Below are 16,136 nucleotides of genomic sequence, written 5' to 3'. Positions count from 1 at the left end.
TTTGCCTACACTTTTATATGCCCTTTATACCCTTGTGTAGAACTCATTGGAGGTTACCACACAGGAACTGCCTTTTTTTTTTTTTTGGTATCATTAATCTACACTTACATGACAAATATTATGTTTACTAGGCTCTCCCCTATACCAGGTCTCCCCTATAAACCCCTTTGCAGTCACTGTCCATCAGCATAGCAAAATGTTGTAGAATCACTACTTGCCTTCTCTGTGTTGTACAGCCCTCCCTTTTCTCCTACCCCCCCATGCATGCTAATCTTAATACCCCCCTACTTCTCACCCCCTTATCCCTCCCTACCCACCCATCCTCCCCAGTCCCTTTCCCTTTGGTACCTGTTAGTCCATTCTTGAGTTCTGTGATTCTGCTGCTGTTTTGTTCCTTCAGTTTTTCCTTTGTTCTTATATTCCACAGATAAGAGAAATCATTTGGTATTTCTCTTTCTCCGCTTGGCTTGTTTCACTGAGCATAATGCCCTCCAGCTCCATCCATGTTGCTGCAAATGGTTGGATTTGCCCTTTTCTTATGGCTGAGTAGTATTCCATTGTATATATGTACCTATATGAGTTTTATTTATAAATACAACTGTACAATAAAATTTTTATTGAGTTACAGTTGACTTATGATATATTCATTTCAGGTAGACAATGTAATGATTTGATATTTGTATGCATTGTGAGATCATTGCCACAAAAGGTCTCATGAACTCCATTTTGTAAGAAATGGTATCTAATGGTATCTTATGTTACTTGCCTTTATAAAGAATGAGTCAATTCTTTTATATATTCATTGACATACATGTGCTCTTTTGTACTGTTATTTAATTTGGGGATGCCTTTGGCATTTGCTATTTCTAATATGTATGGTGCTAGAAAATTAGAAAACAGTGATCAGTAAAACTGAATTTGAAGCATGAGTAAATGGACTATGAATGAAAATGTGAGAAATTTTATTTGAGTAAAATGCATAAACAGTGTGTGTATTTTGTAACACTTCCATTTTGACTGGTTGTGTGTGTGTGTGTGTGTGTGTGTGTGTGTGTGTGTGCATGCTTATTTCTTAATTCTTACCCATGCAACTGAGACTAGAAGTTGCTGGATAAGTGACAATTGTTCACTTATTACTTAGTTCAGTGCAATTACCTAGCCTAAAATTGGAATATATGATTTTAAGGGTGAATAGTCCTACCATATTTTGCTTTAACTTCTATTAATTAAAGCTTTTATTTATAGATAATACTACAGTTGGGTTTTTAGGAAATTCCGAACACCTTCTGGAATGAACTTAAAAACGTCCTAATGAAAATCTACTTTGTAACATATATTGATGTAAAAGCTCTGACTCGCTTTTATATTTCCTTGCTCTACTTCCTCTTCCTCCCATCTCCTCTCCTTCATTCACTTCCTCTTCCTCCCTCTGTGTGTCTTCTGCATTACTCCTCTCCCCAACTTTTTGGAGACTATCGATGAAAAATAAAACAGCACTTAAATAAATGCTGACCCTGCTGCTGGTGATGGCAGGTAACACATGTTGAGTGCTTACCTTGAACCAACCACTGCTCTTGAGAGCTTTGCAGAGAGCACCACATGTGATTATCATAGGAAAAATATAGCCACAACTTTACTTGTCGAACTAAGGAAAGAAGCCATTTCAGATGGCATGTACTGTGAAATGTATAAACATGTTGGAGAACTAAAGTGCTGCCATTTGGTATTATAAATGAAAGACCACCATTTTTAACTCTGAGAGGCAAGTCCAGTTCCCAAGAGCAGTGACTCAACAACAGAGCCCAGAGGGAAGCCTATGTCCCTTGTTCCTCATCAAGGACTTTGTCTTCAGCCCTCCCAGAGTTAGGCTGAAGTTAAGCTTTTAGCTAGACTTTGTGAATAATTATTCTAAGAAATTGTTGCCTACAGTGAGATAATGGCCTTTTGTTATCATTTTCCCAAATTCTTCTCTCACGTCTCAAAAGGTACCACCAGCAAAATCAGTTCCTGAGCTTAGTTAAAAGCATAAAATGATAACTAATAAAATAAATAATACCTAAAAGTTTTCGTTTGATGGAATAAAAGGATCAATAATTAATGCATGAAATATGTTCTGTTCAGTATCAAATAAAATGCTTTAATAAACTAAATCCAACAGATTTTATAACAGATACATACATGTGTTATCTGTTGAAAAGATATATATTTAGACACATGTATACTTTTATATATGCATATGTATTTAAAAAAGGGGGAAAAACTGGGTGTGTGTATACAGTTTTCCCTTTTTGACTCGATGTACCTAAGAAAATTTTATTTTAGCTGCTTTTGACCATGTTTGATATCTTCACAAAATTCCTATTTGAAACAAATATTAGACTTAGAGGTCAAGACCTATACATTCTTTATCGCTTTATGGTTAATAGCTTTATGGTTCCAGGAAAGCTAGTTAAGGTCTTTGGTCTCAGGTTATGTGTTTATAAAATAGTTATTATAAATGCCTACAGATGGGTTTGGGGGGGAGGAAGCTAAGTAAAACAGTGAATATAAAGTCCCTGACATATTATATTAAGTGCTCAGTAATTTTAGCTATTACAATTCAAAATACAATTCAAAACAACTAGCCATATGTAAATATAGTTTAGAAGAACATGTGTTGAACTCATATTTTAAATACGGATTTGTCTTTTCTGTGAATTTAAATAATGAAGGCATACTGCAAATAGTGTTTACTAGTATAGGATTTAAGGTCTGAAAAACTTGTTTTAAGTCCTAGGGACTAGCTAATTTTCCCTTGGGTAGCTTCCTTACTTGTCAGAGTCTCAGTTTTCTCATCTTCAAATTAGGGGTAATAATTAGCTACCCTGCAAGGCTGTGGTCAGGATTAAGTAAATTAATGCATGTAAAGCACGCAGAAAATACCCAGAGCAGAGTAAACATTAAATGCTAAGGATGACCTGTAATATCATCAGGCCCAGATTTGAAAGAAGATAATACATATTTTCAGTTAACTATTGCTACGTAACCAATACCCTTAAAATAACCCAGGATGATTCAGCTAGGCAATGGTCCAGGCCGTGTCAGCCGGGGTGACTCTTGCATTCATCTGGGAGCTTGTCTGGGCAAAAACTTCCAGAATGACCTCATCCCATGTCTGGTACCTCATCAGGAGTGGCTGCAAAGGCTGGGGTTGGCTGGCCCTCTCTAGCACAGTGGTTCAGGGTTCCAGAAGTGTGAAAATGGGAGCTCCTCCCTGAAGGGTTGGCACTCTATTTTTTGACCTTCAGTTGATTCTTTAGAGATGTATATGGTTTCTGGGTTGGATCTTAATTCAGATGAGACCTTTATTAACTATTTAAAAAATGATTTTTGGTGCCACATCTTAATTTTCACTTATATATTCTCTTCTTGCAAAATAATGTGTATATATAATTCAACATACAGTAGTGAAGAAGCTAAGCAAGGTCCTGCCCTCAAAGAGCTTGTACTCTATGCAAGAGATAAGAAGCAAGTACATACAAAATAAAATGATTTCAGTCTATGACTGGTGGTAGGGAAAAACAAACAGGGGCAGTGATGAGAGGTAACCCTACCGAGATAGGTGGAAAGAGAAAGAGGAGATAAAACTTAAGCACAGTGCTGATGAATGATGAAGGTCTAGTTTTGAAAAGAGCTACGGAAATGGGGTCCCAGACAGAATGAATTGCATGTATAAAGACCCTGAGGTGGGAAAGACATGGACCTGATAGAAGGTCAGTGTGGCTGAAGCCCAGAGGCTTGGTCACCAATATGTTCTACATATGGTCTACAATCAACAATGTTCCCTGTGCTAAAAGCAGTTCAGTGGCCCAAGATCTAACTTCTCAGTGGTAAAGCTATGTCTGTCCTTTCTCTTAGTCTGAAGACAACTTTGCTTAGGGCTCTGTCTTCTAGATTGTGCACTCATCATCTCTTACTTTATGTCTTCTTTCTTCAAAGTCTGTTCTTCTTTGTTTCCTTTTCTAATCCTTCCCTTTCTTTATGCCCTTGATTCTTATCCCTTATGTGCCCTAAAGAGATTGGTACATATTTTTCTCAAATATGTCTCTCTGTAGAAGATGAAGGAATATTTCAGTTATTTACTGTTATCTTTAGTGTGAATAATCTCCAATTCTTCCCCTGCATGGTTTCTTACCTATGCAACCCTTATAGGAGTGATTGTGTTTTACTTAGCCACAGAGTCAGCAGAGCCCAGGCAGTGAAGCTGAAAACTGGCTACTCCTAGCAGATCAGGTTGGAAACATATTTATTTATATTAGCATTGTAAATTGTGAGCTTTTTTTTTTTTACTTTCTAAATCTTGAATGAATGGAAATAATACTGGTTGTAAAGTTGCCCTGAAAATTAACTGATAGGCAATCTATTTAAGGTTGTAAGATTAGAAATGTATATATATATAAACCAACTGGTTTTATAATTCAATAATTTTTTTGCAGTATTTATAGCTCTGCTGTCATCCAAGTAAATTACAGACAATAATACAATGATTTCTGTTTCCTGTATTTAGGGAGTATCTGATGTAGCTATTATGACTTCTCTGTTTTGCAGGTTGAAGTCGATCCTGTTACTACATTCCCTCTGAAGGGCTTGACATCCCTCACGGAGTATACTGTTGCCATTTTCTCCATTTATGATGAAGGGCAGTCAGAGCCTCTGACTGGAATTTTTACCACAGGTACGCCTTATTATAGTTTGAAAAGTTTCCAAGAGTAACTCCATAGAAACCAGAAGCTGAAGTAGCTTCTTCAATTGCACTTTCATTTTTATTTATTTGGTGTATTATTGTCAAATGAAAGGTAAGGTGACTAGAATGCATACTGGATAATTATTTTCTATCAAGGCAAGGGAAAGTGAGAAAAAAACCATCTGCATTCAGAAAGTCTCAGTTAAATAAAAGTATACATTGTTCTCTTCCTAATTGCATACTTCCTTCAGTTCTATCGATACAAAATTTTCAGAACTTTCTTCCATTTGTATGTGCATATATTAAGTTTAACTTCCCAAACTGCTGCTGCCCAACAATTTTGACCTATAAAAATGGCTGTTTCATATTATTTAACCAGTACATCAATGTATAGTCATGAATTTTCATGCAGCCTGAAATATTAATACAATATGGGACATTTTGAATTCTAAAATAAACAATAAATCATGAATGTAGTATTTTCCTTTTTTTTATATAACCCTAGAGTCACTCAATAACTACCACAGTTTTTGCCTCTTGGTGGCAACAATTCTGTTGTTACCTTTCTGAACCTACCATTGATCGCATTTGGAAACAAAGTAAGTGCTATACCGAGGCCATGAGAAGGTAATTTGGAGAGAGATGAGAAACAAACTGGACTGAGAAATAATGTTCACAGAAAGAAGTTCAGTAATTTCACAAACTCTCCCAAGGTCTTCCCCCAAAGTCCCAAGTTGGGATTCTCCTGGTGTCCTGGCAAACAGTTTTAAAATCTCTGATTTCAAATAGTAAAAATCAATAACTGACAATTCACTTTGGGTGTAGTTGTATGTTATGCTCTCTGTTGTACATGCCAGAAGTGTGTGAGCAGTGAAATAGTAGAAGGTCTGATTAATTACGTTTCACTTATGATAATAGCCATATGTACAAGATTAAAAGGATGAAGTTCTTCTCTAAGAGTTAACTTATTACTAGGGAGTACTTTAGGCATGAAATCAAATAAAGCTAAAAGAGACATTTCTGAGGCCTCTAGGGCACCATTTTGTTAATTTCCTCAACATACTTGCAAAATAATGAATATGACACTCATTTTTCATACTTCACCTTATGAAAAGAGCCAAACAGAGAATCTAAGAGTTCTGGAAAATACTGGAAACTTGGAAAATCTGCTGCATCCATGGTGTTCCTAATATATACTGTGGGTAAATGTTGGAAGCAGAAATGTAAAACCACTCTGGACTGATGGATGCTGCTTTCTCTGATTCCATGTGCTTTCCTAAAGCAAGAGATTCCTCAGAGAATCTTCCTGTGGCCCCCTGGGAGCTGCTTGAGTTTGCCTTTCTTGCCTTCTCAATTCCGTAACAAAATCTCCTTCCTTGGCTTACAGAGGACGTTCCAGCCCAACAATACTTGGAAATTGATGAGGTGACGACAGATAGTTTTAGAGTGACCTGGCACCCCCTTTCAGCCGACGAAGGGCAGCACAAGTTGATGTGGATTCCAGTCTATGGTGGGAAGACCGAAGAGGTGAGTTGTCTGAAACATACTGAAAATTCCTCTGGAGCATTTTATCAGGAAGGGAGTACACACTGTTGTATTTGACTTGGTCTTCTCTTTAACATAGGTTGAGAATCCCAGTAGGAATTAATATTTTGCATGGCATAGAGTTTTATAGATGTCAAATCATATGACTTTCCTAAGATTAAAATAGATTTTTGCTAGGGTTTAGTTATGTATTTTATCTATTTTCAGATTCTTTGACTTTCATAAATGACTTTTAATAAAACTTTGAAATGCCACTTTTGTAATGTTAATAGTCTATTCACTGAGGGAATTGAATACATCTCTGATTTGACATTAAAATTGAATTCAATAGCCCTGGAGTTCTTTATGCTTAGTTGTTCCTTGGTTACGCACAGGGATAACATTTTTCTGTTGTATTATTTTTTCTTAATTTTCTCCTCTGTTATTCAAGTTAAATCCAGTTACTAAGCACCAAAAACTTTTTAGGTTGTCCTAAGAGAAGACCAAGACTCATATGTTATTGAAGACCTGGAGCCCGGCACTGAGTATGAAGTTTCACTGTTGGCTGTGCTGGATGATGGAAGCGAGAGTGAGGTGGTGACTGCTGTTGGGACCACCCGTAAGTCTTGGCCTGGCCAAGATGGACTTTACCAGCTCCCACTGTCCCTTCTGACACCCTCTTCCCTGCTCCAGGTTCTCTGCCCATCTGGGCTACAGAGACTTCAATTTCTCTTTGTCCCCCAGAGTTCTACATATATCTTCTCCTTTAATCAAATCAGTATGTGGAGCATCTTAGAATCCTAGGCTATTATCACTATAAGGACGAGAATCATATCTGTCTGTTTCAGTCACTGTTATATCCTCAGCACTTAGTACAGTATTTGGCATAGTTTAACTGTGCAATAAATACTTGTTGAATGGATGGCTCCATAAATGGGTGGATGGATGGATGGATGGATGGATGGATGGATGTGTAGATGAATGGATGGGTGGATGAGATAATTCATAAGTGAATAAATAAGCAAATCTAGGGCAAAAGTGTCCAAGAGTTTCTGGAATTTTCCAAGTTGATCTTGGTTCCAAGAATCTTGTATAAAATTCACTCACTGATTCATTCATCCCTTCATTCTTTAAATATGAAGTATTAACCACACATTAAGTTTCTTTGATTGGGTTCCCTGGAATCAGGTTCTGAAACAGAAAAGTGCATCCAGAAAGTTCACTGAAGAGTTTAGTTGGGAGATACATCTATAAGGAAGTAAGGATGGGAGGACAGGCCATAGGGGGGAGCTAAAACTGAGCCCTCAGCTAATTCAATTAAGAGTTCTAGACCTGGGATGACCCTTCCAAGTTGTCTCAAATGGAGTCCAAGGGGCTGGGCCTTTGTATGCCTGCATCTCAGTCATTGGACGTAGGCCATCCCCTGACAGTTTGTGACCTCAGATGAGTCAGTTCCCAGAGCTTTGAGCTGTTGGCAGCGAGTATTCCAGAAGCTGGTGGATGAGTATGTCAGCTCTGAAGAGGGGATCTGGGAGGAGCACCACAGTCACTCCATGCTCCTGATTGCCCAGGGTGGATGCAAAAAAAAAAAATGCACTCCTTATTATCCTCCTTGGTGTGCCTTTCACAACTTGACTTACAGCACTGTTTAATTTGCTTTAATTACCATACTTGTGCCCCATGACAAAGTAACTGGGAGGTTTCACAATTTATAGTAATTCAAATGTTTATGTGAAGGCTAGTGTTTGTGTTTAAAACAAACTTTCTTGGGTTTCAGTTTCCTTATCTGTGGAATAGATAAAACATTTGCCTTACATATGACTCACTTCTTTGCTCTTGCAAACATAGTCAAGGTGTCGTGAGAAGCAAGTGAGGTAATATAGGTGAGATTCTCACTGAAAGCTATACAATGCTATACACAAAATGTATAGAGTGATTATCATTACAGAAGTTTGAAGTGATGAATTTTCTTCTTTAGTTGACGGTGTTTGGACAGAACCAGCCACAACCATAGCACCTACCACACCTGTGACCTCAGGTAAGACAAGTAGAAGCCCCTTTACTCATAAGAAAAGTGATTTAAGCAGAAGTGTTATTATCCCAGTTTTACTTAGTTTACATTATTAATTCAGAATAGGGCATGCCTGTTCAAATATCACTCCTCTTAGAACCTCTCAACCTCTTCTTACCCCTAAATGCCACTTGGTCTTCTAACCTGCTCATCTCACTGTTACATCTCTTTACCTCTTCCATCTTTGTTTTGGATTCTCATTTAATCTTTCAGATGTTAGCATAGCAAGTCCCAGGAGTCTCTTCCCTTCTCTTAATCTCAGTGACTTCTATTGCTCTCTGATGAAAATTAGTCCTATCACGGTTTCCTTGCATTTCTGTGGGTAACTTGGAGAGACTGGCTGGACTATTGGTCTTCCTGAATCAGCTATTTTCTCTCTCGGCTTAGCTTTCCCCTCCATTATAAAACACCTCCCAGCTGGCTGTCAGAGTCAACTAGGTAAAATGCAAGTTTGATGTCATTGTTAATTTCCCTAACTAAAACCCTTCAGTGGCTCTCTGTTACCCATTCGTTCATTGATTTCACCAGTTGATTCATTCTTTAATCTTTATTGAGCCCCTTTTTTGTGCTCCCTAAATCTCTTTATCATAACATCTAAGACCCTTCCTGATTGGATTCTGCTTCCTTTCCTGCCCTCCACCATTATTTTTCATGCTTTCTCCATTTCCTCCTGTCATTTAGAACTCCTGGTCCTGAAGGTGAGACATCACTTCCTGTTCCCACGGCCTGGTACCCTTCCCCAATTCTGCCTGGTAGATGTCACTCTCCTGCCTCCTCTGTGTCACTTTTACTATTTTGTCAAGAATTAATCACTGTATATCTCAAAGGCCTAACACAGTCTGATGCAGGAAAAGCTCAATGAATGTGTGCTGAATGAATGAATGAAGAGAAGGGAGTCAGTGGAGATGGACAGAATAAAAGGAAGTCAGCATAGAAGGGAAAAGGAAAAATGGGACTGGTGAGGGAGCAAGCACCTTGAGAAAGGAGTTTGGGCAGATATCAGAGAAAGAATAATACCTATGTGGGCTGAATGGATAAAGGCAGGCATGGTTGGGAGATCTGAGCTTTGAGTGACAAGTGTTAAAACAGAAATGGGGGAGCGGAGGAATGGGATGTGTGTTGGATGCTGGATTGCACCCCGAGGCTGACCACATCTGGGTCCTCATGTCTGTTTCTCCAGTAGAGCCCTGGTGTGAGGTTTTCATGCGCATCCTCCCCTTTGGGGTCCCCCTCAGGATTCCTAGTCTAAAGACAGCTCCTCTGTTCCCCTTACTAAATATATACAGAGTGAGAGTTTTGAGTGATCCATGGTCTCACCTTGTATGTGTCTCTTTTTTTTAATTAAAGTATTGTTGATATACACTCTTACATTGGTTTCAAGTATACGTCACAGTGGTTCAAGTTACCCATATTTTTAAATCCTCCCCCTACTAGTACAGCTACTATCTGTCAACCTAGGAAGATGTTACAGAATTATTGGCTATATTCTCCAGTAAGCATCTCTTAAACCATTTTTGTTTGCTACCAGTAGGTATCATGGCTGAGTTGTTCTTGCTTCATGTGGGTCTACGTTAGAGAAAAACATTAAATGATACTCATTGCCATGTCCATAAATGGTTTCTGTGATTCATTTCAGAGCACAATGGGTTAAAAATTCTTTACTCCTTGGTTGTGTTTATTCCAGTTTTCCGGACAGGAATCAGAAACCTGGTTGTAAATGACGAAACCCCTTCTAGCCTGCGGGTAAAATGGGACATTTCAGACAGCAGTGTGCGGGAGTTCAGGGTGACCTACCTGACCGCTCAAGGCGATCCTGCGGAAGAAGTGGTAGGAATGGTCTGTATAAGTAGAGCTGACCGGAAACCGGGGACTTTCCTGACTAACAGAGCTAACGAGGCTGTCTCCAGAGATCAGTGCAAGCTTTACTGCTCATTTCTTGGTGGCTCTACCATCTCCAGGAACTAATGTTTTCTAATCCAAACTTAACTACCAGGTTCTTGACAACGACAACCTTTTTATCTCCAAAACTCACACTACATACAACCTGCTTCAAACTGATAAAGCTTCTGAACCTTGTTTCCCATATTGCCTCCATTGCCTTGACAACTTGTAAGAGAACCAAAATTGGGTCATAAATAGTCCATTATACACTTTGTGTGTGTGCATATATAGCGTGTGTGTGTGTGTGTGTATACTATATAACTGTTTTCTCCTGGGGAATCTGATTAAAAGTAAGCAAAGCATACTCATATGAAAGGTCTTTTTGATCTAGTTGCAGTCTTCCTCACAAAATGCCATCTATTAACAAATAGTTATGTTTTTCACTGACATCAGCTCATTTTGAGAAGATTTATAGTAATTTTTTATCAATACGAGGGTCTCCCTAAGGAGATTTAGATTTTTATCTGCCGAGTTTTCTTTCATCTATATTTGTTCTAGATTGGAAATCTAGGTACAGTCTTAATCACCGCCTCTCCCTCTTTTCTTAATTGACACCATATAGTCCCTCTTTATTAATGGTCCCATATTCAAGAACTTAAAAATTATTTCCTAGATGCTTCCCATCAAACCAAGCAACTCCAGTTTGCATCCAAAAGAAAATTTTCTTTTTAATTATGAAATACATTTTATTTACCTCATTACTTGCATTACTCATTTCTTGACCTCTGCTGCATTATTTTTGAGACATTCTAGGAAAAAAGTCCCCAATTCATTACTGCTCAAGAATAACATTAATATTCTTTCTTCCTCTTTGTAACTTATAAAGTCTTTGATGGAAAATTATTTTTATCTATGTGCTTATATAAACAATTACTTGATCCCCAAATTCTCTTGGGAAAGTACTTTCAGGTTGATAGAGGAATCATTACAGAACACAGTGATAACTCTAAGAATAGCCGTGTCCACTGTGAACAGCCAGAAGTTCCATGAAATTTGTCTGGTAATACATTTAGAAAGTAATGGACACTTAAACAAAATAGGTTGAATTATAAATTCACTCAGACTAAACATTTCAAATGATCCATGATTGGAAAATTCAAAAGAAAATTCAAATTAAAAAGACTATGGTAACTAAAGATATAATTTGGCTATTTTATTTTCCTTATATTTTCATTTAGTTCCTAAAAATGAGACCCATAAAAAACTTCCCAGAGTGAGAGTTTTTTGGTTTTGTTTCTACTCTTTCCAAGAAACACATGAAGCTTCTTGCTAAATTATGCCTACTAATTTGGAAAGAGGAATAATTTAATCTCATGCATGCACTTGTAAGCTATGCAAGGTAAAATAATAATAATATTTACTTTGGGTTGGCTCTAGGTAATTTTCCCTTTACTATTTTCTTTCATTTCACACTGTTTATTTTGAAACAGTTGGACACCTAGATGTAGGAAAAAAAGATCAAAAGTCTTAAACACACATGTGCACCAGTTAAACAAACTCTTAATAAAAATGAAAAATGTTGATGAATTTGGTGGCAATTGTTTATGTGCAGAATGGTTGCCCTCAGAAGAAAGTACTATAGAATTCTTTAAGTATGAAGCTCCTTTACTGAATTCCAAAGAAATTGGATTTGCACTTAATTTACAGGCATGTTTTCAGGGACTCGATTGATTGAGAATTTATATCTCAGTGTTTTATGAAGTGTTCATGCTATAAAAATATAATGTATTATTTATTATTGGAGACAGAAAGTGGGTGCATCTCAATTTAGATTATGAGACCAGGGTAGGACAGGCAGTCGCAGATCTGTATCAAAATACAAAGGCCTTGAAATCCCAACACCAACCGAACATCTTAAAATAATGCATGTCAGGGAAAACAAAAGGCTGAAATGTATTACAGATGTGAGACAGGAAATGTGTCCAGATAAGAGAAATACTTCTTCCTATCTTTCTGTATTTTCCTTAACTATGAATACTGATTAAATTTACTTGAGGAAATGATGACAGACTGTCGAAGCTGAAGTATAGTATATGTGTATAACATTGTACACCAAAGTCAAGCTATATTATATGTGAAACAAGGAGAATTAAATTTACTTTTCCAATTGAGGTAACTGAAGAATTTGATATTTTCTAAGTAAAATCAAATCTATGAAATATTTCCAATAAAAAGCTTGGAACTTATAGAAAGTAAAACTATTTGTCAGGTATTTCATAAGGACTGACATCCAATTCTGCCGTGAAATGCAGGGGTATGGCAATGACATTGTCCCGGATTTTGTTGTTAGGGTAGGAAGGTCTCATACTTCTGTATTTGTGAAAGACTGATCAGGATTCTGGGCTTTCTGGAGACTAGATGTGAAAATCCATAACCATTACCTGATTCTGACTTGCAAGAAATGTTCTAGAGTGGGGATTCTTAGGGTGTGGCTCAGTCTCCCACAAGATCATTTCAGATATTAAGACAGCACTTCCAGTTACATTTAGAACAATTTGACATTGCTGCAACATGTCAAATTGGTCATTTTTTTCCCCTGGCAATTTTGTTTCATTGTATTTTATAAAAGTATCGATCTTCAATGGGTTGGAGTTAAAAGTTACCAACACCACCTAATCCTTCACTATGGATGGCGTGAGAATCACTGTCTAGGCACAGAACTTTGTAAGATAGGAACACAGTGAGATGCAGGGAATCCTCTTTCTGCTAAGGGAGCAGCTTGCTGGATGGGATCCAGGCTGCTCTGAAGAGCTTTGGGCAATAATGGAGCCAGGCATGAACTTGCATATGTGAAAAAAAAAAAATGAAGTTCACTGGTTAAATTTACATCTCATTTAGCCATAAGCATCTTTTATAGAATTGTTTTATAAACAAAACTACCATCTTCTATGACCTGCAGCATCTGTTTTTAGAAGGAGTCCATCTTTACCATGCTTTGTGCAAACATGCAGAGGCTAAGCAGAAGGAACTTTGAATACCCAAGAGGAGATTTACATTGTATTCTTGGGAAAGCATATCATTAGGATAAAAACGTTCAAGCAGTTCAGTCATGTGGAGGAGAGGGCAGTGGTTAAAGCAAGGCTCAGGCCAGATATTTCCACAAGGCTCCTTTACTCAAAAGCTGTGTGGGCCTCAGTTTCCCCATCTGTAAAATGAGTGCAAATGTTACTCCTTACCTCACAGAGTTGTGGTGAAGATTAAGAGCATCACTGTATCAGAATACTTAGAAGAACACCTGGCTCATAATAATTGCTAGATAAATGATGGCTGTTATTATAAACCACAGCAACTACTTCCTGGCAAGCTAGAAACATCCCCACTACTTCTCGGCATTGCACAGTCTAAATTTGATTGGATCCAAGGCCATGGGTTTCTCATTTTGAGAGATGACCTTATCTAAAGAACATCAACTTGGGTGGCTTTCGAAGCAGACAGCTTGGAACGAATGCCCAGAGTCTGTGCTCCAGAGAAGTTATATTTAAACGAAACACCCTCAAGGAAGCTACATAGATAGGGTAACACAAGTTAGGACAGCCACAGCTCTTCTTTTACATGTCCCTGAGGGCAGGGTTATCTAACTCATTAGAGAACAGAGCCGAGCTTTTAAAAAAATATCCCTTCCAGGACCACATCAGAACAACCCTGTAGTATATTTCAATGTTCCTTTCATATGAAGAGCAAAATCATATTAATCCAATATAAAATCACTAATTTAGATGCCTACACACCCACACACATTTACTATTAGAGTTAGCAATACCTTGGCAACAACTTCTTCTGGGTTCAACTCGAGGCTTCCTAGAGCTTATTCCATGATTTATTGGTTCCTTTCCTCATCCAGAAGTAGAAGGCACAGCCCTTTGCCTGCTGGCATTTTATCCAGCCCTTGAATGGAAAAGCATCTCCAGCTGTTCCAGTCTTGTGACTCCCAAAAAAGCATTTGGGTCAGTTCTTACATCCCAGCATTTTTCCAGCCATGATTGAGTTCCTTAAATGGGCCAGAGATGTGCCAGCATCTTAGCTACTCAAGCACAGGCAGAAAGTTTTGTGGTTTTAGCATTGAGAACATGTTGCTTTTCTGGACCACATATTCTTCTGGGGATGCCAGAATTTGCGCTGCTGGGCCACATGGCGCATCACACTGATGTTTATATGGTGTCAGTGCCACCACTGCATTTCATACTTTTGCAGCCTTTAAACACAGAATGATGGTGATTTCAGATTGAGAAAGACTTCATCCTCTTTCAGAAATAAAAAAGATGCAACCTTTTTAGTGTTACTAGAAATAGGTTTTGATCTGGAAAACTTGCATTTAATTTGTGGCTCTTGTTTTTGGCTATCATCCATTCTCTTCTGAAATGCTGGGATGAGATTATCTCTGAAAGGGTAAAGAGTGGAAGGCTGAATTTTCAAGAGGATACTTAAGTCGAATAAAAAATGATAAGCAGGCTAGGTTATAGAATGAACACTTGTAGGCTATAAACACCTGCTTTCCAAATTGATGATTATTCTCTCTTCTGGATACTTAACAAATGTTGAAAAGATGTTGAGAGAAGCCTATCCTCACGGCCTAGGAGATGGAAATTTAAACCTTCTGGATTAGTGGTTATATGGTTATACACTAAGGGTTGCTACGAGGGGATTTCAGAGAGAAATGCTTTTGCATGGATGCCCTTTTATTTTTCCTATTATGCTTCAAGCACATCTCTTTGCTTCTGACTATTTCTGAGTGCCTACAGTCCTGCACCAGGCTCAGTAAACCAAAAGGCTCAGAGGTCTTGCTAAGACTGTGGTCCTTTGCTTTTCAGGTTATGGTGCCTGGAAATCAAAACAATCTCCTTCTGAAGTCTCTGCTTTCCAATACGGAATACAAAGTCTCAGTAACTCCCATCTATGACGATGGAGATGGCGTCAGTGTCTCTGCCCCTGGAAAAACCTGTGAGTGACGCTTTCTCCCTGTGGATACTAGCTGACTGACTAATTGAAAATACTCATATCCTGTAATGCACCCCAAAAGCTGCAGTGTAGCGTGGTGAAACAAAAGAGATTTGCTATGTGTGACTAGGTACAGAATGGTGGCAGGGGCTGATTTCTGTACCTGGGCACCTAAGCATGAATTTTTCAAGTAAGAGTGCAAGTTAAAATTCTATAGCTGCAGCTGCGAGTTCTGATGGCTCCATGGAGCAAATGGGTATTATCTCCTTAGGTAACAATGCTGGCATCTCTCCCTCCTCTCTGTACCCATGTAGAGTGCCCCTACAGACTCCCACTAAACCTGCACGTTTTGCCAAAGATCACCCAGAGTACTGGGGGACGCTAAGAGTTGCTACAGTTATTTCCTCAGGAGTCATGTGGAAGGAGAGAAGAAAAGCCAAGGAATAGAGCCATGGTAGAGCTCTGAGCTCTTCACTTCACTTTACTGGTGCATTTGCATCTTGGTTTGCTCTTGCTTTGATCTATGCCTAAGAATTTTGAACATATTTTGAAATTTTGCTGCTAAATAAATTTTTGAGAACCACAGACTTAAACAACAATTAAAGAAGAAAATCAGGTAGTATTCACCTAAAATTTATATGCTTTTAAGTACATCCTTATTTGCCTTAAATCCAGGTTGTTTAAAAAAAAAAAGCAGAAGCAGACAAGAATGGTTTAAAATAAACATTGTAAATTCTGCTGTTCTGAGTTGGTTTTGGATTATTTAATATTCTGATATTCCACCATTGTGGGGTAGGGGGAGGAGGGGAAGGAAAATGGTGGGAAAGCAAAGGGGTTCCATCTAATTTAGGATGACCTGAGCTCAAAGATCTGCTTTTACCTTTCGTAGGTTAAAAATTAGTATCACTTATAAAAGGGTTCCATGATGAACACACAGATGCA

The 16,136-nt window shown here is 38.1% G+C and overlaps 1 protein-coding gene across 4 annotated transcripts in view; it reads left to right on the top strand.

Moving 5' to 3' along the window:
* COL14A1 (collagen type XIV alpha 1 chain) overlaps positions 1 to 16,136 on the top strand; it is a 239,414-nt gene that overhangs the window by 120,059 nt on the left and 103,219 nt on the right. For 3 of the 4 annotated variants that reach the window (XM_036876368.2, XM_036876370.2, XM_036876371.2), the window contains exons 15-20: positions 4,588 to 4,714; positions 6,111 to 6,250; positions 6,734 to 6,866; positions 8,226 to 8,285; positions 10,003 to 10,154; positions 15,068 to 15,197. In XM_036876368.2, coding sequence (XP_036732263.2) covers positions 4,588 to 4,714; positions 6,111 to 6,250; positions 6,734 to 6,866; positions 8,226 to 8,285; positions 10,003 to 10,154; positions 15,068 to 15,197 — 742 coding nt within the window. The remainder of the gene's footprint in view (positions 1 to 4,587; positions 4,715 to 6,110; positions 6,251 to 6,733; positions 6,867 to 8,225; positions 8,286 to 10,002; positions 10,155 to 15,067; positions 15,198 to 16,136) is intronic. The other variant, XM_036876369.2, reaches the window with a different exon arrangement.

Source organism: Manis pentadactyla, chromosome 3, assembly GCF_030020395.1.
Source record: "Manis pentadactyla isolate mManPen7 chromosome 3, mManPen7.hap1, whole genome shotgun sequence".
NCBI lineage: Eukaryota > Metazoa > Chordata > Mammalia > Pholidota > Manidae > Manis > Manis pentadactyla.
The sequence above is the reverse complement of the archived record's forward strand: the minus strand, read 5'-3'. Positions and strand labels throughout refer to the sequence as shown.